At 39.2% G+C, this 25,073-nt stretch overlaps 1 protein-coding gene across 2 annotated transcripts; it reads right to left on the bottom strand.

Annotated features, from left to right (window-relative positions):
• Positions 1–7,483: 7,483 nt before the first annotated feature.
• Positions 7,484–17,739, bottom strand: camk1gb (calcium/calmodulin-dependent protein kinase IGb). 2 transcript variants are annotated; one of them, XM_047357987.1, is made up of 13 exons: positions 17,598–17,739; positions 16,301–16,403; positions 12,468–12,593; positions 12,287–12,361; positions 12,060–12,198; positions 11,775–11,898; positions 11,590–11,665; positions 11,109–11,221; positions 10,940–11,018; positions 10,714–10,801; positions 9,038–9,387; positions 8,855–8,950; positions 7,484–7,959 (listed from the first exon to the last, which is right to left on the bottom strand). In XM_047357987.1, exons 2-12 carry the CDS (start codon positions 16,384–16,386, stop codon positions 8,893–8,895), a joined length of 1,314 nt encoding a protein of 437 aa, XP_047213943.1. In that variant the 5' UTR covers positions 16,387–16,403; positions 17,598–17,739; the 3' UTR covers positions 7,484–7,959; positions 8,855–8,892. The 2 variants fall into 2 exon arrangements, with proteins under 2 accessions (XP_047213943.1, XP_047214021.1); XM_047358065.1 differs by lacking the exon at positions 17,598–17,739 and adding an exon at positions 16,830–17,140.
• Between the last annotated feature and the right edge of the window lie 7,334 nt (positions 17,740–25,073).

The raw sequence follows: 25,073 nt of genomic DNA, 5'->3' as shown, positions 1-25,073 counted from the left end.
ATCATATAGAGAATTTTGCTTGGAGGAAAAAAGTTGTTTATTAATATACAAAACGCATTAAAAGATATCAAATTTCTTCCTTGAACATCGGGTACAAGTCATCTATTAGAATCTGCTGCCCAGCAGCCTGACATTTCTGTGTCCTGCAGTTTTCCGTCTAAAAAAAATTACCATATTCCTTTTGCCAACAACAGGGGCAAACTGTATTTTTAACCACGTAAGAAATAAGTTAATGCATAAAAAGGGACCAGTTCAGTGTCATGGTGAGATTTATCACCACTGCCATCAACAACCTTGTCTGCAGTGTCCATATCTGTGTAAGAAAGGTTTCCCTAAGAGGCATGTAAACGGTTGGCTGAGCTTCTCTGCAAAGCAGTCCCCAGATGTTTGACCTTTGTCTCAGACAGCACGGCCCGCTTCTCTTCTTCAGCTTCAGTACAAATAGTGTCAGCTTTTGGCACATCTTTCTTTTTCTTCTTTTCAATGAATAGTTCTGCTAGTTCTTCCTCTAAGGTGTGATCCTCCACAAAGGGCAGGAAAATCATCTCCACCATTCCACCAACCATTCCCAGGACAGCCAGAGTGGAGCCAAGCATGTAGATCTTTAACATGCTCCGGGTGGGCCTCTGCCTAAGCATTTCCTTGGCAAAAGGGATGATGTCACTTAGGTTTTCCATAGTTTTACCCTGCTAGGAAAAAAAACCAAGAAAACAATCACACATCTGTTTTGTCTGAGAAAATGATCCTTAAAGGTTTAGTTTAGAAACAAAAATGGCAAGCAGAAACTCACCTTGAAGCAAGTACCAATGTCTTGATTTTCCGTTTGGCTTAATCAGACATTTGATGGTGGAAAGGCGAAAGCAAGTCCTGCAATTTAAGCACGAGAAGAGCCAGGTCAACTCCCACAGACTTGATGCATATTCATGAGGCTGTCATACTGTGGCTGTTTGTGTCAAAGGGCATGGAGTTGTAGAGCAAGAAGTGAAACACTCCTCGTACATGATGCTGTGCATGTGGCATCACATTTGTTCCAAAGCAGATACAGTTAGCGGCCGGGTGTGTACACAGTCGCTGACAATAGGGTTTTGGTACATCCATCAATACTGATACAAACTGAACAACATGTGTGGTTGATTTGCATTGGGTGGGTTGTAACTATGCACATGGTCTTCCTCGGGAGAGCTTGAACATTGTCCAATCAAAGTATGTGCGGCTGAGAAAAGTCACTCCCATTTATTGACTGACAGAGATTGTTTGGTTATACAAGGAATACCCCTTATTGAACACTGGCAGATAAGCTTCATGACCAGATAAGGTTCAACACTACCCTTTCAATCATGCAGTCCTCTGCTGCTCTGGCTCCTGCACTCCTGCAAACTGTCTGACCACTGAGTGGACACAGTAAGAGACTGCAGTGTGATCGTGTGTACATGCATGTGTGTATGCAATCTTTGCCTTAAACTCACTGCCCTTTGACCCAGATCGTGCTGCACGCGACAGAGGGGTGAAGTCAGGCGAGTGAGTTGGGAAATATGTCTGATCTTTGTCACAGAGGGACATGTGTCATGCACTATCAGTGAAACAGACTGCTCTTCAGAACACACATTAGGGCTGAATCAACATCTGCACGCCAGATGATGCATGCTTCGCACAGTAGCTTTTAGTCCAGTTAGATTTTAGGCCACCCTGATGGATCCAGGATGGCCAATGTCTGTAAGTCTGTCTATTGGCGCATCAGTGGTCCAGGCTGCAAATACATAATGAAATTTAATATATTAACTTCTGGGTGCTACATGCCTTACCATATACTGAGATTATTGTTCATAATGCAGCTCTCCATGGTTTGATTCTCAACCCCAGTCATTTACCCTCAATACACTCATATTCAATAAATTAGAATTTGCGTTCCAATGAGGCTGCCTCAGGAGAGTCCGGCCTATTTGACATCTATACATACATATAGATATATATCTATGGCTGGCTATAGGGACGTGGAATGTCACCTCGCTGGGGGGGAAGGAGCCTGGGCTTGTGCGGAAGATCGAGTGATATCGTCTAAAAATAGTCGGGCTCGCCTCCACGCACAGCGTGAGCTCTAGAAGCCATCTCCTCGAAAGACGCTGGACTCTCTTCTGTTGCCGTAAGGTCTGCAGTGCCTGTTGCAGCAAGAATCCCCAAACCTGGTGGTGGACACCGGCAGTAAGGAACGCTGTCAAGACGAAGAATGAGTCCTATCGGCTGTGGTTGGCTTGTGGAACTCCTGAGGCGGCTGACGGGCACCATGAGGCCAAGCGTGCCGCGGCCTGGGCTGTGGCAGAGGCAAAAACTCCTGGGAGGAGTTTGGTGAGGCTATGGAGAAGGTCTACCGGTTGGCCTTGAAGCGATTCTGGCAAACCGTTTGGTGCCTCAGGAGGGGGAAGCAGTGCTTTGCCAACATTATTTACTGTGGGGGTGGGAGGCTGCTGACCTCGACTGGGGACTTATTATGGGGGATTATCGGGCACTGGAAGGAGTACTTCGAGGATCTCCTCAATCCTGCTTTCACGCATTCCCTGGTAGAAGCAGAGGCTGGCCACTTGGGGCTGGACTCTTTCATCATCTAGGCTGAAGTCACTGAGGTGGTTGAAAAACTCCACAGTGGCAGGATTTGGGGGTGGATGAGATCTGCCCTGAGTACCTCAAGTCTCTGGATGTTGTGGGGCTGTCATGGTTGACACGACTCTTCAATATTGTGTGGCAGTCAAGGACAGTGCTTCTGGACTGGCAGACCGGGGTGGTGGTCCACCTTCATAAGAAGGGTGACCAGAGGGTGTGTTCCAACTATAGGGGGATCACACTCCTCGGCCTCCCTGGTAAGGCCTATGCCAGGGTATTGGAGAGGAGATTCCAGCCCATAGTCATACCTCGACTTCAGGAGGAGCAGTGTGGTTTTTGTCCCCGACTTGGAACACTGGACCAGCTCTATACCCTCTACAGGGTACTCGAAGGTTTATGGGAGTTTGCCCAACCGGTCTACATGTGTTTTGTGGACCTGGAGAAGGCATTCAACTGTGTCCCTCATGGTGCCTTGTGGGGGGTGCTCCAGGAGTACGGTGTCGGGGGCCCTTTATTAGGGGCCATCCAGTCTCTGTACAAGCAGAGCTGGAGTTTGGTCCACATTGCAAGTCGGACCTGTTCCTGGTGAATGTTGGACTCTGGCAAGACTTGCCCTCTCTAGCCAAGACCTACATCATGCTCTGGGTCCGTTCGCAGCCAAGTATGAAGCGGCTGGGATGAGGATAAGCTCCTCCAAGTCCAAGGCCATGGTTCTAGACCGGAAAAGGGTGGCTTGTCCTCTTCAGGTTGGAGGGGAGTTCCTGCCTCAAATAGAGCAGTTCAAGTATCTTGGGGTCTTGTTCACGAGGGAGGGCAGAATGAAGCGGGAGATCGCAAGATGGATCAGTGCAGCTGCCGCAGTAATGGAGGCGCTGTGCCGAATCGTTGTGGTAAAGAGAGAGCTGAGCCGAAAAGTGAAGCTCTCGATTTACCGGTTGGTCTACGTTGCTACCCTCACCTATGGCCATGAACTTTGGGTCATGACCGAAAGAATGAGATCCTGGAAAGAAGCGGCTTAAATGAGCTTCCTCCGTAGGGTGGCCGGGCACTCCCTTAGAGATAGGGTGAGGAGTTTGGCCATCCGGGAGGGGCTCAGAGTAGAACCGCTGCTCCTCCACATCGAGAGGAGCCAGTTTTGGTGGCTCGGGCATCTATGCTATATGCCTCCTGGAAGCCTTCCTTGGGAGGAGGCCCAGGGGACGGCCCAGGACACTTTGGAGGGGCTATGTCTCTCGGCTGGCCTGGGAACGCCTTGAGTTCTCCCCCAAGGAGGTGGAGGAGGTGTCTAGGGAGAGGGACGTCTGGATGTCTACTGAGGCTGCTGCCCCAGTCCCGAATGAAAGGGAATACAACGAGTACGAGTGCCATGAAATGTCCCATTAAATAATACAATTTAAAAAAATAATTTTATTAAATAATTTTAATGTCATTAAAAAAACTAATTCATTTAAAAATTTGTATAATTATTTCACTCTACATTTTATAAATAAGTTTAGAGTGTAAAACTTATATGTATCTTTAGGGGGTCGCCAGTCTCTGGCACTGTTATTTTGGGGTCACAGGCTGAAACGTTTGGGAACCCCTGCTCTATAAGATTCTGATCCTGCAACAGAATCTGAACTCATTGGATGAACCCTATATCCTTGTGGCCTAGCAATGGTGAGATGAAGACTTTGTTACCTCTGCCTCCCAAGCAGAATACGATGGATGAACAGATGGGTGCATGAAGGCAGGACCAGCATGCATCAGGGAGAAATTTATCCAGCAGGAGCTGTGAAAGTTTATCCTCCAATATCCTACTTAAACTTTTTTTTTTTTTTTTGCTTTTTTAAATAAGAATAACTTACCACCAGTTTTTCTTTATTTTCTATCTGTTCCCTATTTTGGTTAAGCCTTAGCACCCTGATGTAAGCCTTGATATTATTGCACATTGCAGTTTGTTTTTGCTTAATAAACATGAGACTTTGCAAAACCGCTGTGGTAATCTCACTGTGATTACACTGTCCAAAATTTTCCTCTATAAAAAAAGTGACTTTGGATTCTAGGCATTTGAGTTGGCAGCTGCTGGGAAAAGGTTGAAACTGTTTGGAGACCTTTGCCCCAATTTGCTGTGTTTCTGTGCTTCAATGGGCAGTCTGTCTCTTCACTGGACTTCACCAAGCCAGCCATCTTGTGGTTGGGGGACTGTGATAGGGAAAGGGGTCTAGATGTGAAGAGTCTTTTCAGTAGGAGTGTGGATGAAAAAGGGTAGGATGTCCTGTCTATTTTGCTGTTAAATACCATTTTTTAAAAGTAATCTAAATAGAATGTAAATTTACAGCATTTCAAAATGAAACCATGAATATTTTTATCCAACAGTTATTTAAATATGGGCTACTGTTTCCATCTTGGCAAATGCAGGCAAGAGAAAAAATGAATATAAACCCAAAATATAGTCTGTTAAATATGGCTACAGAGTTTCTAAAAATAGGCATTATTAAACTGTTTATTTGCACTTTTGATGGTTTACCATTAAATCAGTCACACACAAAGTACAGCCTCTGTTAGTGAATGTGTTGCTATCTATCTATCTATCTATCTATCTATCTATCTATCTATCTATCTATCTATCTATCTATCTATCTATCTATCTATCTATCTATCTATCTATCTATCTATCTATCTATCTATCTATCTATCTATCTATCTATCTATCTATCTATCTATCTATCTATCTATCTATCTATCTATCTATCTATCTTTCTATCTATCTATTGTTCACTCCTGCATTGAATTCTATATAGTAAAGTTTTCTAAACACATAAAAGTTAGACCATAACGATACAGAAAATCATTTCACTACTTTTTCTGATAAAATAGATTCAGTTACTGCAATGACTAATGCATTATTTAGACTGTCTGTTCTTACATGTTAAGTGTTTGAACAGAAATTTCATTTGAAGTATTTAAGAAATAATCTTTTTGAAAGACAACAGAAAACAATCCCACAAACATTTTTGGTATATAAACAATATTTTATTGAAATAAATGAATGACATACATTGTCCATTTAGCTTTACATAGTACAAAGTGTGTTTTAACAGAATACTAACAGCAGTAAATAAACTTTTAGTTCTTAATGCGCTGATGGCATGTGAGAGCTATGCATTGGCAATTTTAATCATACGTGCAACAGTCATACTTAGTGTGATGTATTTGCTTCAGAAAACAAAGACAATTACAGGAAGAATGAGGAGAAAATGAAGACAAAAATGTACATTAGTGTTGCTTACTAGAAGCTGTGAGCATTTATTTAAAATTATTTAGAATTTACAAATGTCTTTTGGGTTTATATTTACTTACAAAAGTGGATGAACATAATTGTCTCCTTCCTGTGTGTGCTTCTTATACAGGTCCTTCTCAAAATATTAGCATATTGTGATAAAGTTCATTATTTTCCATAATGTAATGATGAAAATTTAACATTCATATATTTTAGATTCATTGCACACTAACTAAAATATTTCAGGTCTTTTATTGTCTTAATACGGATGATTTTGGCATACAGCTCATGAAAACCCAAAATTCCTATCTCACAAAATTAGCATATTTCATCCGACCAATAAAAGAAACGTGTTTTTAATACAAAAAACATCAACCTTCAAATAATCATGTACAGTTATGCACTCAATACTTGGTCGAGAATCCTTTGGCAGAAATGACTGCTTCAATGCGGCGTGGCATGGAGGCAATCAGCCTGTGGCACTGCTGAGGTCTTATGGAGGCCCAGGATGCTTCGATAGCGGCCTTTAGCTCATCCAGAGTGTTGGGTCTTGAGTCTCTCAACGTTCTCTTCACAATATCCCACAGATTCTCTATGGGGTTCAGGTCAGGAGAGTTGGCAGGCCAATTGAGCACAGTGATACCATGGTCAGTAAACCATTTACCAGTGGTTTTGGCACTGTGAGCAGGTGCCAGGTCGTGCTGAAAAATAAAATCTTCATCTCCATAAAGCTTTTCAGCAGATGGAAGCATGAAGTGCTCCAAAATCTCCTGATAGCTAGCTGCATTGACCCTGCCCTTGATAAAACACAGTGGACCAACACCAGCAGCTGACACGGCACCCCAGACCATCACTGACTGTGGGTACTTGACACTGGACTTCTGGCATTTTGGCATTTCCTTCTCCCCAGTCTTCCTCCAGACTCTGGCACCTTGATTTCCGAATGACATGCAGAATTTGCTTTCATCCGAAAAAAGTACTTTGGACCACTGAGCAACAGTCCAGTGCTGCTTCTCTGTAGCCCAGGTCAGGTGCTTCTGCCGCTGTTTCTTGTTCAAAAGTGGCTTGACCTGGGGAATGCGGCACCTGTAGCCCATTTCCTGCACACGCCTGTGCATGGTGGCTCTGGATGTTTCTACTCCAGACTCAGTCCACTGCTACCGCAGGTCCCCTGAGGTCTGGAATCGGCCCTTCTCCACAATCTTCCTCAGGGTCCGGTCACCTCTTCTCGTTGTGCAGCGTTTTCTGCCACACTTTTTCCTTCCCACAGACTTCCCACTGAGGTGCCTTGATACAGCACTCTGGGAACAGCCTATTCGTTCAGAAATTTCTTTCTGTGTCTTACTCTCTTGCTTGAGGGTGTCAATAGTGGCCTTCTGGACAGCAGTCAGGTCGGCAGTCTTACCCATGATTGGGGTTTTGAGTGATGAACCAGGCTGGGAGTTTTAAAGGCCTCAGGAATCTTTTGCAGGTGTTTAGAGTTAACTCGTTGATTCAGATGATTATGTTCATAGCTCGTTTAGAGACCCTTTTAATAATATGCTAATTTTGTGAGATAGGAATTTTGGGTTTTCATGAGCTGTATGCCAAAATCATCCGTATTAAGACAATAAAAGACCTGAAATATTTCAGTTAGTGTGCAATGAATCTAAAATATATGAATGTTAAATTTTCATCATTACATTATGGAAAATAATGAACTTTATCACAATATGCTAATATTTTGAGAAGGACCTGTATTTCAAATGATCACTTTGAAAAAGGTGGAAACAAACATGAAAGAAGTTGTTTTCTTGAAGTTTTTAAAACTTGGAGGTCAGGAACTTTCTTATCTAGTCCAGCTTTACGTCCACCATTCCCTCATTTGGAATTAAACATCTGTAATGTGGAGATGTGCATCTCAGGTAGATGTTTGGAAGTTTGTGTGCTTTAACATGAGTGTTGGGGAGTTTTTATTGGCACTCTTTCTGACAAAAAGCCCCACAGAGTGGGGATGTTGCAGACTGCTTGGGTCCACTTAAGGGTCAAACTCCTCTTACTCTGAGCAAAGAGGAGTGCTGACACAAGACATCGTTGTGCTGAGTCAAAACAGCAGCACTGACCTGCAGAGGGCAGAAACACAGCGGGGGTTAGACTTTTCTTTTGTTAAAAGTTGGAACTGAGGACAATATTACATTGACTTGCAAGAGTATTCATCTCCCTTAAGGTTTTACACATTTTGTCACATTATAATCACAAACTGATATGTATTTCATTGGGAATTCATGCAATACACCAACACAAAGTAGTGCATAAATGTCAACTTTAAGGAAAAAAGATTTCAACAATTTCAACAATCACATATAAAGTGTGCATTTGTTTTAAGCTCTCTTTACTCTGATACACCTAAATAAAATCCAGTTTAACCATCTGACTTTAGAAGGTTCACAATTAGATAAGACAAACCAAAATCAAACTTTAGGGCCTACATACAATATGCACCCTGAACACCCCATAACCACTGTGAAACATGGGGGTGATAGCATCATGCTGTTGATCTGATATTTTTCAAAAGGGACAGGAATGCTGATGACATTCTGGAAGACTCATTAGATGCAGCAGAAGACTTGAGTCTGTGGTGGAAGTTCACCTTCCAGTAGCAAAATATCTATAGCCAATAGCCGGAGCTATGTTGGAGTGCTTAAGATCAAAGCATATTTAGGTTTTAGAATGGCCCAGCCAAAGTCTTAACCAAAATCCAATTGAGAATCTGACGAGACCTAAAAATGTATGTTTACAGAGGCTCTTCGCCCAGTCTGACTGAGCATTGTTGTGTTGTGTTGATTTTGGGTGCTGAGTGTGAAAAATGTTGAAAACCATACTTTGTGTGTGTTTAGCACATGAAATGCCAACAAGATACATTGAGTAGGTGTTTGTAAAGTGACAAAATGTGAAAAATTTGATCTGGTATAAAGACGAATGCAACACACTGTATACCATATTCAAATATTAACCTACCAAAAAATGTTTCATCCCATTAAAACTTTGCCCAGCCTTCACATAATAGTGCAAACTCCTGTCTGTAAAGTCTTGCCATTCTGGTTTTTAGCATACCTAAAAACAGAAAAATTTGTCACACATCAGGCCTTTGTTTTTGATAAACAGTCCAGATTTACAACATGATAGTATCCTGATGCTTACCCGTTCAGGTTGGCAGGCTCTGAGTGGTACACATGCTTCCCCTGCTCGGCTATAGTGGGTGCGTGGTTTGCAGCAGCCTGGCTCTGACTGGCCTTCAGTGGGTGAAAATGGCTCTTCAGATCTACATGGCTTGTGGGCAGGGACATGCGATGTGTCTCACTTATGTTTCCATTGACGTCTTCCTTCTTGGGTTCTGGCTTGTCCGGGTCGAGATGTTTGCGGGTCTTTATTGGTGAAGACACGTCAATCACTTCGATGTCCGGGACGCTGGTCTGCCTCAGGGTGAGCTCTGTGTGGGCCAGCTGCAGCTTCTTCATGTGATTGATGGCTACAGTGGCGTTGTAGGCTTGCTGTAAAGGGAACACAGATAATAGGCTTCACTTTAACCACTCTTTATTGAACAAACATGTTTTAGACTTATTTCTATTGGGGAACGTGTCAGGGTTTGGACTTTGTTTGTGTTTAGTCACTTTTTATGTTTATATTTAGTATTTTGGTAGTCGTGGTTGTTTTGGTTACTTCCTCTCACTCCTGATTGTTTATTTCCCCCCTAGTGTTGTCAACCTCCTCGTTCATTGCTCCTTTGGTTATTGTTGCTTTCTTAGTTTTGACTTAGTATGGTTTTCTCTGTATTATTGTTATTATTATTATTATTTATTGTAGTGCTCTGGTTTCCTTGTATTTCCTATTTCAGTTTCCCATTTAGTATCTTTGTGCTTATTTATGGTTTGGTATTTGTCCTCTTTTATATTCTACTTGGTTACTAGTCTTATTTTCTCTGTGTTAGTTTCTTTCCTAGTTGTAGTCCTTTCCGTTTACTTCCTCTAGTTTAGCTTTATTCTCCAGCCCCTCTGGTTAGGTTGTGTTTACTTATTGTTTATATTTTGTTTGTTTATATTCTAGTCCTCATGTTCTCTGCTTCCCTTCCAGTCTATTCAGTCATTGTGCTTTAGGTTTGTTTACTTTTGTAGTCAGGGTTTCTTTATGGTGTTGCTAGTTCTTAGGTTGTTGTGTTCCCTCCGTTTTCTCAGTTTCCTTTAGTTCATGTTTATTCTTGATTTTTATGCTTTATTTATCTTGGTCTATAGTTTCAATTAGGTCTGCTCACTGTTGTGTTAATTAGTCCCTTTCCTCATGCTTAGTTTTATTAGGTTCACCTGCTCCTTCTGCCTCCCTGCCTCCTTGTCTCACCTGTTCTTAGTTCCTTTGATTACCTGCCTTTGTTCTCCCTCAGTATATTAGTTGCTTTTGTTTCATTGTCCTTTGCTGGTTCCTCCCTATCACAACCCCTGATTAAGTTCAGCATTGCTACATTCCTGCAGTGATACTTGAGTAAGTTCTGAAGCATTTTCATGCTTGTACCTGCAGTGAGTTTTGTTACGTTTTGCTTCGCCGTGAAACCTGTGAATTAAACTGAAGACGATTCAAAATGCTGCTGCCAAGTTCTTGTCTGCGCTTCGGTCCACCCCAAAACCACAACGTGACAGAACAATCCAATTGGTTTGGTTCTTACTGACAGTAAATGCACCTCATCATCAATTAGTGACTTTTAGATAACCCCATCTTATTTAACTGGCCTTAATTGGGAAGGATTTGGGTTCACACTAGATTAATTGGCTCCAAACAGCAACTTAAAGTTACATCACATTAAAGCCAGGAAATCGGTTTTGACTGACCTTCCACTTGGACTGAGCAAAGTTCTTCTGGATCTGAATGCTGACGGAGTAGTAGATGTCTTGGCTCCGGGCCGTCTTTCCGATAATCCTGGAGAATTGACAACGTAACAGACAGCTTAGATTTATTTCAAAGTAGCAATTAGGTTGTTACCTATCTGTGGCTCGCAACCTTTTATTTGACTCTGTTAATGCCTGTACAGTGTTTGTTTTTCATGGTGTAACTCACCAAGGATGTCTAAGAGCTTGGTCTGTGGTGTAGCGCATGCTTGGGCTCTTCTGCATCATATTACGAATAAAATCCTTTGCTGCAGAGGAAAAGTAGGAGACTTTAGAAGGCTAAGAGAATGACAAACACTAAAAGGAGAGAGTTTGCAAATAAAAGGCAATATAATTACCAGATTCAGATATATCATCCCAAAAGGGTGAGTCAAACTCATACTGGGCCTTCATGATCTTGGAAAAGAGTCTTGTCTCATTTTCTTCATAAAAAGGGGGGTAACCACAGAGTCTGCAAAGAAAACATGGGCAGATAATTATTTACTTAAAGTCACAAACGCTTTCTGAGGGTAATTATTTTCACTAGAGAGTGTTATTGTACACTTTGATTTTTCTGCTCACCTACTGTGAACATAGGTTCTTATCATGCTTATTATGCAAATGTGAATATGTATTGCTATTGAAAACATTTTTCCTATGTTTCTCATTATACGTGTTTCTGGCCTGCACCAATTACCTAAATTTATTCCTCGTCACAGAATCAACGTTTTAAGTGCAGGAAATACATACTGAAAAACAAGTGTATCAAGCACATGTCAAGCAGCAACCATTAATGTGAAAATCCATTTGCTAAAAGAGGCATTTGAAAGAGATACTTACAAGATGTAGGTGATAACACCAATGGACCAGCAGTCTACTGCCTTGCTGTAGGGCTTCTGTGCTAGAACTTCAGGAGCTGCGAATGAGAAGAAATGTTAAAGCAATGCCAGTGATGCACAGTCAGTATGACTCTGTTACATTTCTGGAATTAAAATACTGTAATCTTCTATAGAGTGTGTCCTTACCTACGTAACCTGGGGTGCCGCAGGCTGTGGACATGATGCCATTTTCTGACATCTTTGACAGGCCAAAGTCACTGATCATGATCTTGGAGTCCTCATCCTGGCTGTAATAGAGGATGTTCTCTGGCTGTGAGGGAACAAACAGACAGAAAAGGTGTTCACACATGGACAATGTCTGCAATCACAAGCCTATACATTTTGTTGAAAAACTTAAAAAACAGAGGTGAAGCTTTGCCTGGCCTATTTATGCTAAATGTTTGGTAGCTGTTACTTTTTTTTAGGTCTTACCTTGAGGTCCCGATGCACGATGCCGCTTTGATGCAGGTAGCTGACAGCTTCCAGCACCTGCTGGATCACCCTGCTGGCATCTTTTTCTGAATAAACACCTCGGTCCAGAATACGGTCAAACAGCTCACCTCCCGAAACACTGGCATAGAGACATCACACCATTAAAATTCGATCATCATCATTACTCTGATTAGATGAACATTAAAAGAATCAAATGGAAAACTCACAGATGCATGATGAGATAGTAATGCGTCCGACTTTCATAGAAATCTTCCATCTCAATGACATTCTCATGTTTGATTCTGTTTGAAAAACAAGGTGAATTTATTATGCTGCCATAATGAGACATTTCTAACACTATTCAGTCTCTGCTGATGGAGGATGTAAGGTTAATAAAACAGTAATTACTTTCTCAACACTGCAATCTCGTTCTCCAGGTTGATGTCTCGCTTCTTTTTCTTCTTCACACACTTCATGGCAAAAGTTTTTCCTGTCTTCCGCTCTCTTACCATGAAGACGTCAGAGAACGCTCCCCTGTTAATGACACAGAAAGGAAAATGAGACAGTGAGGACACAATCAGTGTTTCTAAGAAACACATTCAGGAAGCAATGGTGAGTCTTCTCTAGTGGGAGGGAATTAATCTTCCCTTCATGAGATCACTAACAGTCATAATCATTAACCTGCATTCTGGTTCATCTGTTTGAAGCTTTTCTGAAGGTTTTGCATGTTAAAGGCATTTTTTTTGTAGACTGTAATAATTCAATGAATCAGCAGCCTCAGACGAGGCAAGATAAATTAATTGTTCCTTTTGGAAAAAAAAAACTCTTTTACTTGTTTCAGTTCTTTATGTAGTAAAAAACTGGCAGGTAAGTCTTGCAAAAATATTTACATACATTGAGCTTTTTCCTATTTCTATGCATTAATCTAAGAAACGTTACCCTCCTCTACTGATTTTTGTGTGACAGACCAACAAAAAGCAACACATAATTGGGAATTGAATGAAAAGGATACATCGCTTTTAAAAATGTTTTTTAGAAATAAAAATCTGGAAAAAGAGATGGGCTTTGGCATAGACAAGAAAAGAGATGACTCAGATACCCCTAAATAAAAGCCAGTGCGACGTATTGTCTGTGTACTATATCCTACTTTGTCTTGCTCCAACATAATATCCAAATTACAATTATGGTACCATGACAAGGCACTGTAGCCATTATTTCTAAATTAACCTATTTTAACAAGTGTTTTTGAATTGCCTCCAAAAATAAAGTGGGAAATGATTAAAAAAGATATTCTATTGAAATAATTTACTCCATTCACACTGACTTATTGCATCCTCCAGAAGAAAGATAACCAGATTTGAGTTTCTTGGAGCTCCACTAAACACAAGTCAAGAATAGCATTATCATAAGGTTAAGATCTTCTGATATACTCTGCAGCTTAACTATTCACACGTCAGAAGCTTATTATTCTGCTCTTGTACTGCTGTGTTCTGTTCCCATGCTATCTTCAGCCCCATTCTGGGAATAGTTGTTCCATCAGGTGGATTAGACCCTTTATCCCTTACGCAATGGAAACAGTGGCCAGCTGAGGGCTCCAGGCGCAAAGGTCAGACTGCGAGCGGGTACAGCAGGGCTTCTTAAGGAGCAGACACTGAGCAGGTCAGGTCACAGACCGGTGTCAAGGTTTGTGGGCAGACACAGGATATCATTAAGCTGCCATCTGTCCAGAAGGTGACACACTTTTTATCTAGATGAAAAAGGTCACAACTGATCTGAACTGCAATTGTTTGCAGATTTATGTTCCAGTTGGTCTTTATTACTAGATGGAAAAGCTGCAACCACCAGTTACAAATATTCATGCACCATCAGAGACAGCTGAAGCAAGGTGTCTAAGTACCTGCTTGGCTGCTAGATTAGCAGATCAGTTTAACTTTCCAGTCTTCTTTATCAAGAAAATCTGGCACTCAAGGCAGTCTATACTTCTACTACTGAATATGATATATTATATGATATGATATCAGTCAGTATTAAAATTTTTTGAACCAAATGTAAATGCGTATGCATTTTTATTTTAATTCACAAATTACAGACCAAAAAGGTGAAGGCAGAAGCATCTTATTACACCTACACTTTCTTAGAGTCTTTGTACAAATCATAAACATAAAGAGAGACAAATGAATATTAACTTTGGACAGTGACATTTCACAATAATAATCAAATCTTACTTTTGAAGTTTTTGCCACATGTTCTTTGGTTCATTTTGAATATCATTGATTGTAAAACTCGCCTTATTTTAAATTTTCTTACGAATAAATATAATTAAAAAAAAAACTGTTTCCCTGTAATTTAGTGTTAATTTAATCATGTCAAATGGTTTGTTTAAAATTGTCAATTCCAGTCAATTGTACAGTATTGACACATTACACACATCACTTATGCGTCATATAAAAAGATTAAGGACTGAGCACTGAACCTTGTGGTACACCACAAGTACTTCTAGTAAATCATAATCAACATTATTTATCAACCTATTGCAAGGTAACTTTTTTCCACGAATGTGCTATAATTCTAATTCTATATGTCTTTTTCCTGGGCAAACTATGGTCAAAATAAAATAAATATATTTAAAATTACTTTAAAATAATTCATAAAGAAGGTGCTTTTTTCCATTTTAAATTCTGATGGCTTTTGTCACAATAAAAGCATGAAGTTTTCTTTCATGCTGTGTGTAATGAGGCCCAGTGGGAAACCCTGTTTGTCACCATGCATTCCCCGTCCCTCCAGGATAGTCTTTCTTTATCTTTGACATAGCGGAGGAAGCTCAACTATACACCTGAGAATGGGTCAAACACCTGAATGAAAGCGAAGTGACTTACAAAGAGACAATCATTTTTGTGCCTCTTTTGGATCTCTGTGCTTATTTTGTTGCGTCACAGGATCAGCCGGCGAATAAACTGACCACACGTCAGGGTTTATATAAGTCTTCACCCACATTACCAAAACGTTAAGCCTTTGTTTTTCAAGTCGTATAGGGAAATAAAAGTAATTGCTTCTGACTAACTGAACCATGCACTGTTCCCTGGAGAGAAAATACCCTCCTTCACAGTCTAATCACTGCTGATGTTTGCAGCTCAAACCCCCTCGACTATTAACTCTGCAAGATTGTGTTTTCAGTTTAGCAGCACATTGGATTTTTAAGGCCTGTTCTTAAAATCTTTTGCTAAATGCTCAACTTTGCTGATTATCACCTCTGATGGGAAAAAAATTAGGCCGGCCGATAAAACAAAGAACTGTCTGCAAAGAGTGAAGCAACAAGACACAGAGCAATGACTCTGTCTGGAGGAATCACAGCTAATGCGGTCTGTTTCATGATTTACGTTTGTATTTTTGTGTTTGGATGTCTTTTTTTCATATGTAAACACTGAATTTCAATTTCCTACCCCCATGCAGTGTCATTTGTAGGAAAGAAAAGACAAAACCCTTGTTTGTGTGAAGAACTATGAGGAGCAAATGATTCGTTTACATCCACATAAATACATTTTAAAACAGAACATTTGACATTTAGAACCAGTGATGGAAAGTGAGAATTTGATAAAAATAGGCACATTTGTTTAGGCAACATGTGAGACTTGCACACAAAAACAAAGGATTCTGAAATAAATATGTAGTAAAATCATAAACTTCAGATTCAGTACCTAAAATAAATGGATAGAATACTTTAAAAGGTAACAATAATGTGAATTCATTTTCCTTCTGCAAGAAGTCAGATAAATATTTACAGCTCATTTTCTTTAAATGATTAAATAATTTTATTTTCTTCCCTTCTTTCAAAGAACTTGGCCTGCATTCTTTTTTGTTCTTTTCGTGGATGAAAATTAGAATTTCAATTTTGCTCTGTAATCTGCTGAATAATGAGACAGATAAAACTATATTTATATTGTTTAAAGATTGCTTAAGCTGTACATCTCATAGTTTTTATTAATTCTGCTTGAATGCCAATTTTTTAAAAGAAAAATATTGACAGATGGGTTTCGTTTTTAGTGAATGAACTTCCTCTCTGTCTCATCAGATGGACGCCATATATATCTTCATCAGGAAAGTCAGAGTAAAACCTTAACAGAGTAGGCCTTCTTATATCAATCCAATCAAGCAACTATTATCTTTTCCTTCCTCCAGCTGTGCAAAACATTTCAAGGATGGCTCAGAAAACAGGAAGGGAAACAGGTGAATGAAGTACTTACGATCCCAACTCTCCTATGAATTCAAAAATCTCCTGGATGTTTTCCGTGTTCTTCTTCCACGTGTAATCGCCCTCCTGACGCCCCATGTCTGCAGCAGGGATTTCTTTCAAACGGAAACAGAAAACACAAGCATAGAGGTCAGCACACAATGAAGTTCCACAGTGACCCGGTTCTCTTTCAATGTCTAAGTGTTGCATGGGAAAGGGTCCTTGCTTAATGTGCCGACTCCTACATCATAATAATCATATTTCCAGACAGTCGTGTGGGATTACTGCAGCCATGACAAAGCGGTTATGAAGGTTAGTGTGTCTGCTGCACAGCTCAGACTGTCTTACAGGAGAGCTGGGAGTAACGAAAGGTCTGCACAATAATCTGATCTGAAGCCATCTCACAGTGAGGTATAACAGCAGCTTGTGCTGCACAGTCGGGTGCAAATGTTTATACAGCTCACATCTGTGAATCAACATCAGCACAGAAAAAAATCAAAGCCAAATAATGTACACAGGTGAGGCAAATTTTATTGTCTCACCTAGGTCACCTATGTCTCAGTCTTTAAACTCCTGAAGAAAAAACCAGAACAAGAAGGATTAAATCCGAGTTCTGGAAGAAGTCCATAAAACTGAAGGTACTGTGAAGGATTAGAAGCACTTTTAATGAGCAGGTTACCCAGTTTGGTTTCTTGTCCTCTTTCCTCTTATATATGGGATTAGTAACTCCTGAACTGGAGACCTCACCTTCTCACAGGTAACAGCCTAGAATGCCTTAACGTCTAATATAGATGAATTAAGCTTAAACACTAAAATTAATGAACTGAATTCAATGAAGTTTTAGAGCATATCTAGTTTTCATTTTCCCAGCCTGTGCACAATGACTTCAGCCACTGCAGCACAAAAACCTCAGGATATTCTTAAGCAAAATATCCAGCAAAACAAGTCAAAACATGCAACAAGTTGCATTTTTAAAGATATCATTTTCTCATTATCGTCCCTTATCTAATCCAATACAATTCAAGTCATGATACAGAAACAAGAATTTTTCTCATGAATGTCGTGACAGACAACAAAGAGAATGACACTCCTCCAGGAACAGAGTGGATGATGCATTCATGCACCAACAGAGGAGCCAAAGCAGCTGCAGCATCCATGGAAAAAAAAGCTCTTGGACACAACTGAATCATAGGACTTTCAGGTTGGGAAAAAAAACAACAACAATAAACAGAATAATACTTAAATACAATAAATAAAACAGTTTGCATGATAAAAATATGTTCATTAAGTATGAAACAGCTGAGACTCACCTAGAGGCTCTGCACGGTAAGAAACTGTGACTGCTACCAAAAGCTCACCAATGTCTGAGGAGATTACTGTGCCTAGGAGCGCTCAAATAGCCGTTGTCACGTGGGGTGGAGCGGACCGTCTCATTCAGACACAGAGCAGATTACCTGGCTGCTGCCGCATCATTCATCTGCCTGCAGCAGCAGGTGTTTTGTCAGTATGTGTGTGTGTGTTTATGTATGTTTTATTTTTATATTTTTGTGAAAATAGAATGTGTTTTAAGAATCTGTATACAATAATTAATTCATGATCTGACCAGTCAAGATATTACAGTTTTTTTTTTAACACTTTTTCATCATTCTAAGAATCTTAAACTATAAATGGATGGAGTTTACAAATGGCTTTACCCGCTAGAGTATCATTCACATGGATGCACTCTCATTGTTGATACATTCTTGCATCAACCGCAGATCAGTGTGTAACCTAGGGTTTCCCCGCCCAGTCATTGGAAAACAAATACATTTCCAATGATTTACAATTTAAACAATGTTTAGTCAATTGGGTGTCCACCTACACATGCAAATAAGCCATAAAAAAACTGTTTCTGGTTGCAAGTAATGTTTTTCTTTTTCTTTGAGTCCTCATATATAATATATATATATATATATATTTTTATATATATATATATATATTTATATATATATATATATATAAATATATATATATATATATATATTTATATATATATATATATATATATATATATATATATATATATTTATATATATATATATATATATATAAATATATATATATAAATATATATATATATATATATATTTATATATATATATATATATAAATATATATATATATATATATATATATTTTTTTTTTATATATATATATATAAATATATATATATATATATATATATATAAATATATATATATATATATATAAATATATATATATATATATATATATATGTCGCTTTTACAGATAACGTGTGGCAGGTCAGCAGCCCTTCTTTAACTACATGGAGCTTTGGATTACCGCAGTATGCTGCACACCAGTCGACATCAGGGGCAACCTTTAACTGGCTTATGTATTAATCGGCATCAGGCGCACATGTCGCTTCTCACACAAAGCCATGGAGCAGGGACAGAGGACATGTTGTGCTGACCACACAGATGATCGCCTCTGGACACGTTTTCACAGCTCACAAACATTAGCCATGTCACTGTCCAATGCAATAAACGTTTATTGACCTAAAAAAAACTAATACAACTGTGCTACACCAGTAGAGAGATGATGGGTGTTTGCAGATGTGCTGCTATGTTTTTGTAGATGTCATACAGATATGGTAAGTAGAAAAGGTTCTAATGTTTATATATTATGATATGATAAAGCAATAAAGTTCTCAACATTAGCTGGTAATTGCAGATTTTCAGAAGCAGCAACCTAAATCCTCTCCTACTGTTTCCATATAAGGTGCTGCTAATCAAATGCATTAATTAACTAATCAGTAATAAGATAGCATCTCTATAAAAGCAGGAGCTTTGGCAGTTTGCTGCTCAGGGGAATACAGGTGTGTGTTTGCACAATGCCAGGGTGGAAACTCATCAGCAATGACTTTAGAGAAGCAACTGATGCTCAGACTGGGATGAATTTTGAGTTTATTTCTAACCTCTTTGTAGGTCATTATTGGACATTGAGATTATTCACAAATGCCAAACCTTTAAAGCAGAATCATCTGACCTTTGTTAGAAGTTTAAATCGTATAGGTCAAAACACTAAAAATACACAACAACCAGTTAAAGACTGAACGAGTATGGCTTGTTAAGAGAGGTTACCAGAAAAAAGCTTATTCACTCTAAAACAGCAAAGAAGAATGGAACAACTTGCAGAAGTTGGATCTATAAAAACCCCAAAACCTCTGGAACAATGTCATGGATTGTCTAATACTAGGTGTTGCTTTTTGTGTATTCATTTACATCATGTTTAGCTTGTTAGAAAAGGTCTTGTTATCTAAAACAACATTAAGGCGGATGTAGACACATGAATCAGATGGAGTCAGCTACCTGAGGTGTATCCATCTGTTGCAAATAGACACAGTATATTAACAGGCTGGTTATTAATTTTATGTTGTCATGGATACTGGCTCAAGAGGTTATAGTGGTCATTTGCTATTTTAGGTGTTTCACCAGAATCAGAACGAGTGGATTTTGTAACTATGAAAAGAGAAACCATCAGGTCTGCAGGACAACAGCTTATATAAGTCTTGTAGGTTTTAGGTGAAGCATTGGAAAGCTCAAAATTAGCTACAAATTACAGAAAGGAGTTTTTGCAACAAGAAAACAAAACATATGTGTGGCTTCTTCATAAGAAATGTCTAAATGTAGCTGATCTGATAATGCCGTGTTTTGCCTTAGGCCGAAGGCTGCTGGTTATGTGATGTTTTCCTCCACAGCTTAAATGATTCCAGTATGTCATTATGCCATTTACTCAAACAATCTTCAACCACCAGCAGAAAACCCTCTCTAAATTACATTATAAACACTTGCCCTTGGTTTTCTGAGGTTTAATTCTTTCTTCTTTCCTGGACAAACTGAAAATGATGTCAGTGCTTCTAATCACAGAGTTGATGAACAGCTCTTTACTCCTAAGCCTCATGGAGCATCAGGATAATTTTGACAATCATCACATTTTCTCTGAAACGCTGTTTTGGAAATGTTGACTTACTATTTCTGGTTAAACTGTTATTTATAAGCTACAATATCCATCTCTCCATTCACTTCCACTGACCCCATGTTGAGTTGCAGAGGTAGCAGGTCCAGGAGGGAAGCCCAGACATTCCCTCTCCTAAGTGAAACTCTCAAGGTCATTCTGGGGGATCCCCATGCAAGGGACAATTTTTCCATCCAGAAAGGTCTGTGTGTGACCTATAGGGTTTCCCACTTGGACATTTTCAGAAAATCGTCAAAAGTGAGACATCCTGATCACATGCCCAGACTTCCTTAAATAACTTCTTCAGTTGGGCCTTTATTTTGGGCTCCCCCTGGATAATGGAGCTCTTTCCTCTGACTCTGAGTCGAACATCTGGTCTTTCCTTTCCATCATCATCCATGCCTCATGACCATAAGTGATGTTGGGGTGAGGACTGAATTGTAAAGACTCACTTTATGGCTCAGCTCTTTCATCATCACAACATACTGCATACAAGGTCCCTAATCCTACTATCCTAAATCCCATACCATCATGAACATGACAGCAATATAATTGAACTCCTCCGCATGAGGACCCCCGATCTATAGGCAACAGTCCACTTTTTCCAGTTAAAAGCCACAGAGTTTGAAGAGTTAACTCTCATACCAGATGTGGACCACACTGAAGATCACAGCCTAACTCCCAGAGAACCACTACAAAAAGGATGAGACTCTGAGAATCACAAAACGATTGTTCTCCTCTCTACGACTACGTCTTTAGGACCTGTCCATGAACATCACACACAGGATCAGTGATAAGGGCCAGCCCTGGTAAAGTCCAACCCTCACAGGGGGTCAACGTCTGACCAAAAGTGCACAAAAAAAATAAAAGAACAACATCCACAAATGATATTTGAAACATACATTTAATTAATCTAAGTCAGAATTAGAGTAGGGGATTGAAAAAAAAAGTTCACCCCACTTAACTTTAAATATTCTGTTTCATCATTAGATTTGAACTGTTTGTAACTGACTTTAAATCTGTCTATATGATTGGATTAAACTGGATGTCTGTTGATACAGTATAACTGGACCCGTTTGTTTTGTAGGTGCCTTGGATGGCAAGTGTCAGGAACTGGCATTACATAAATAAACTGAACTGAATTAAATGGTCGACACCTCAACCCTACTGACTATGCTTAAGACCTGGGTCTGTACCAGGAGACCAGCTAATGTAAATGAGCTCTATCATTTCAGCCTATAAGGTTACATTTTGAGTCAGAAGTGTGTTGATGGCTGTAAAAACCGTGTGTCTTGTTAAGGGACATTTAACCCAGTATTAATGGGTTTGTGTGTACACAGCATTTCCCTCTGTGAATTACAAAAAAAACATTCAAACCTGTCTATCCACTTATTTTTATTTTTTTTTTTTTTAACATCAAGGCTTATAGAGCAAACACCTGCAGTTTGCTCTATAAGCCTTCCACAGTGGAAAAAAAGAAAACAGTTTGAATTAATGCTCCAAATTAATGACATACATGTCCAGGATGACAGAATGAAAACCTTGTACCAAAGAGCCTACTGAAAAATAAAATGTTGAATTCAAACTTTCTGAAAATAATTTGCAACTGAAGATCTGTGATTAGAGCAGCACCATCCCACCAGTAACACTTTAATCCCAACCAGCCGTTACCTAAGACTCTACCTTTCATTATGTAATTTCTGTGAAACAAAGCTGCCTGCAGATGAACACCAAGAACCACCACAACCTGAAGCTCTTTAGATTCCCTGTGGCTAAATTAATGGCCAATAGGATTACACTAAATGGATTAAGGGTGTTGTATAATTTGGTTTCATCTTGAAATGGTAAAATGGCTGCCACTGGAGTGACAGCAGTTAACCTTAACATTTAGTGTTGTCATAATTACATGCTTGGTTCTTTAAATACTCCTCCAGACTGATTTACATGAAGGAACCAGAATGTTCGTTAATTAAACTTATTTCTGTTTGTATGGGAGTTCATTTAATCCGCGCTCATATAACCTGGATTTATGACATGAGAGCATGGACCATGTGGTAGCTGACCACAGTGAGGATTCCTTAGTGCAGTTGTTAGATTTATTTCTAGTGAAAAACAATATTTTTCATTGCTCTATTAAATTAATCTGAAGTTATACAATCATATTTATTTAGAAACAAGTGGGCACTCTCAATTATACACTTTTATTTAGAAGGTCCAAACACTTAGGGTTCCTGTAAAGTTCAAGAGGTTTCAGGAATAATTGCAGTTACTCACAAAACACTCTTGTTGAATTATCAACAAAGGTATTTCAGAGGGGAAATCAAAACCCCTTATAGTTTGTGGTGCCTACACATCAGGTATTTTGAACTTGTTTGGAACAGTTTCCTCTTTTAACCTGGATGAAACTGTTCAACATGAATTAGTGTGCATTAATTATGTAAAGAAATCGATTTTTAAATCAAATTCAAGACCTTATTTAAGAGATTCTTGGCAGCACGCTTTTTAAAAAAAATATGCATTACCATTGTTTAAAATGTTTACCTCTATACCCCTTCATCCTTTTTCTAATACAATTTAATCCTGTTTAGGATCACAGGCAGAGTGCTGGATCTTTTCCCAGCTGACACAGAACCAGGACAGATCTTGGACAGATCCTGGAGACTTGGTTAGTTCTCAACAAGAGGGGATTCGTTCCAGTGTTTTTTCCGAATGATGATGCATCTTTCCAGAGTGGATATGGTTGCTTTCCATGTCGAAGGCATACCCAGCAAACAGGTCCCTTAATCTGCCAAACAAATTTCAGTGAAAATGAAAACGTTTATAGGCCAGTTGCTAATTAGGATTTTTTTATTTTATTTTGGAATTCCTGGTGCTAAAGATTTCTGCTGTAAAGACATTCCTGGATTTCAGAATTTTTCTTTCACTAATAACGGTACAAATACATTGATTTGAAGAGAAAATTTTCATCATCAAACAACATCCCTAAACTCTCATTTAAAAGAAATGGTGACTTTTATAGATTCAAATTTGAAGGATATGTTTAGTGGATGTTTGGGCACAACATCTACTGTACTTTTACATATTATGTAAATTCTCATTAAAAGAACAGCAGGAACCAGTGGTTCTGGAAAATTTTAATTTTCAAACTGAACTAGGTATTAAGCCAGTACAACTAGACCATGACCATGCATGCATCAATTTGAAAGTAAAATTAAAAGAATTTAGCTTCTTTTGAGCAAACCTTTCAAAGTTCTGATCCGGTTTCTGAAGTACGGATCTGATTTCTCATACTTACAGATGCAATTAAAATTATTATTAAAATCCCAATGACAATTGGGTTTATTGGAAAAAATTTAAAGTGTTCAGGTTTTTGCAGGAAACAAAGTACAGAAAGAGGAAGTTTTCAACAGCTACCACTAGAGTCCTGAAGAGGCCTTGATCAGGCATGGCGCTGGTGGTGTGGGGGTTAAGCTCACGACCAGATATAGAGGCTATAGTCCTCGATGCGGCTGTCCAATGCGGTTTCCCAGACCCTCTCTGCCTCTCTTTCCTGTCTGCCTACTGTCAAAAAGTGAAAAATAAAGGCCTCAAATGCTGAAAATATCTTAAATATCTTAAAAAAAAAAAACACTTAATTGACTGCAAATGACCTGAAGCAAGACTTGGTTTCCAAAGTAAGGCAAGACGTACACCACTATGGACCCAAAACACAAGAAAAGTCAGTTCCAATTTGCTCACACAACTACATAAAAAAGCCAAAAAGGTTTTAGGATTCTATTCTGTGGAGTGATGAATCCAAACTGAAACGTTCTGTGGCTAAGGATCAGCAGCATCTATCAGGGGAAGAATGAAACATAAGACAGAAGGATCACCATGCTTACAGTGAAACATAGCAGTGGCTCAGTGATGCTCTGGGACTGTTTTGCCTCTTCTGGCACTGGAAATATGCAGCATATGGAGGAAAGATGAATTTGATCAAGTCTAAGAAAATCTTGAAAGAAAATGTGGTGCGATCTGTAAGGAAGTTAAGCCTTGGGTATCACTGGAAGGTACTAGAGTGAGTGACCATAGGTGCCTGGCTTGAACTCTTAAAAATCTTTGGCAGTTGCAGCATGCAAGCCAAATAATATCATGAAATAGGAGCCATGGTCCATGAGTGGGCTAGTATTTCACAGCCAGAAGCTAAATGACATGCTGTATGGTACAGGCCATCGCAGTAAAAGGTGCTCTGCCAGGAACTAAAGGTGCTTGTCATGAATGCCCTGAATGATTCTGAGGCCACAGTAGTCAATAAAAGTGCATTTTGCTGTTGCGTTTAGAGAAACACTCTTGTAATACAAGTTGTCTTAAGCCATTTAAAATGTTCTTGTTTAATTTGCTTACTGAAAAATGTCTTTGCCAATAAACCTAATTTGCAGAAGGGTGGAATAACTTTGACTACAACTGCTTTCACATCTGGGAAAATATTAAAGTTAGATATCAACATGAATCCCAATTAAATCCAATAATTTAGTGCCATATTTTTCTTTTCTAGCTATGCATTACTTATGTTGCTTTACCTTTCATTAAAAAGAAAAATCTTGATATAACAATGCAGAAGCTCATGAACATGAAAGTGTCTCCAGTCTTTGATCACTTTGAGTCTGGTGTGCCCCCTAGAGGTTTGAAGTTTAAATAACATCAACAGTTGATCATTGTATCCAGTTAACATTAGTGTATTTAGCTACTGTGGGGTCACAAACATGTCTGAAAGCATAAAAACAAAAGGA

The sequence above is a fragment of the Girardinichthys multiradiatus genome, chromosome 1 (genome assembly GCF_021462225.1).
Source record: "Girardinichthys multiradiatus isolate DD_20200921_A chromosome 1, DD_fGirMul_XY1, whole genome shotgun sequence".
NCBI classification, from domain to species: domain Eukaryota; kingdom Metazoa; phylum Chordata; class Actinopteri; order Cyprinodontiformes; family Goodeidae; genus Girardinichthys; species Girardinichthys multiradiatus.
This window is presented reverse-complemented; position numbering and strand designations above follow the sequence as displayed.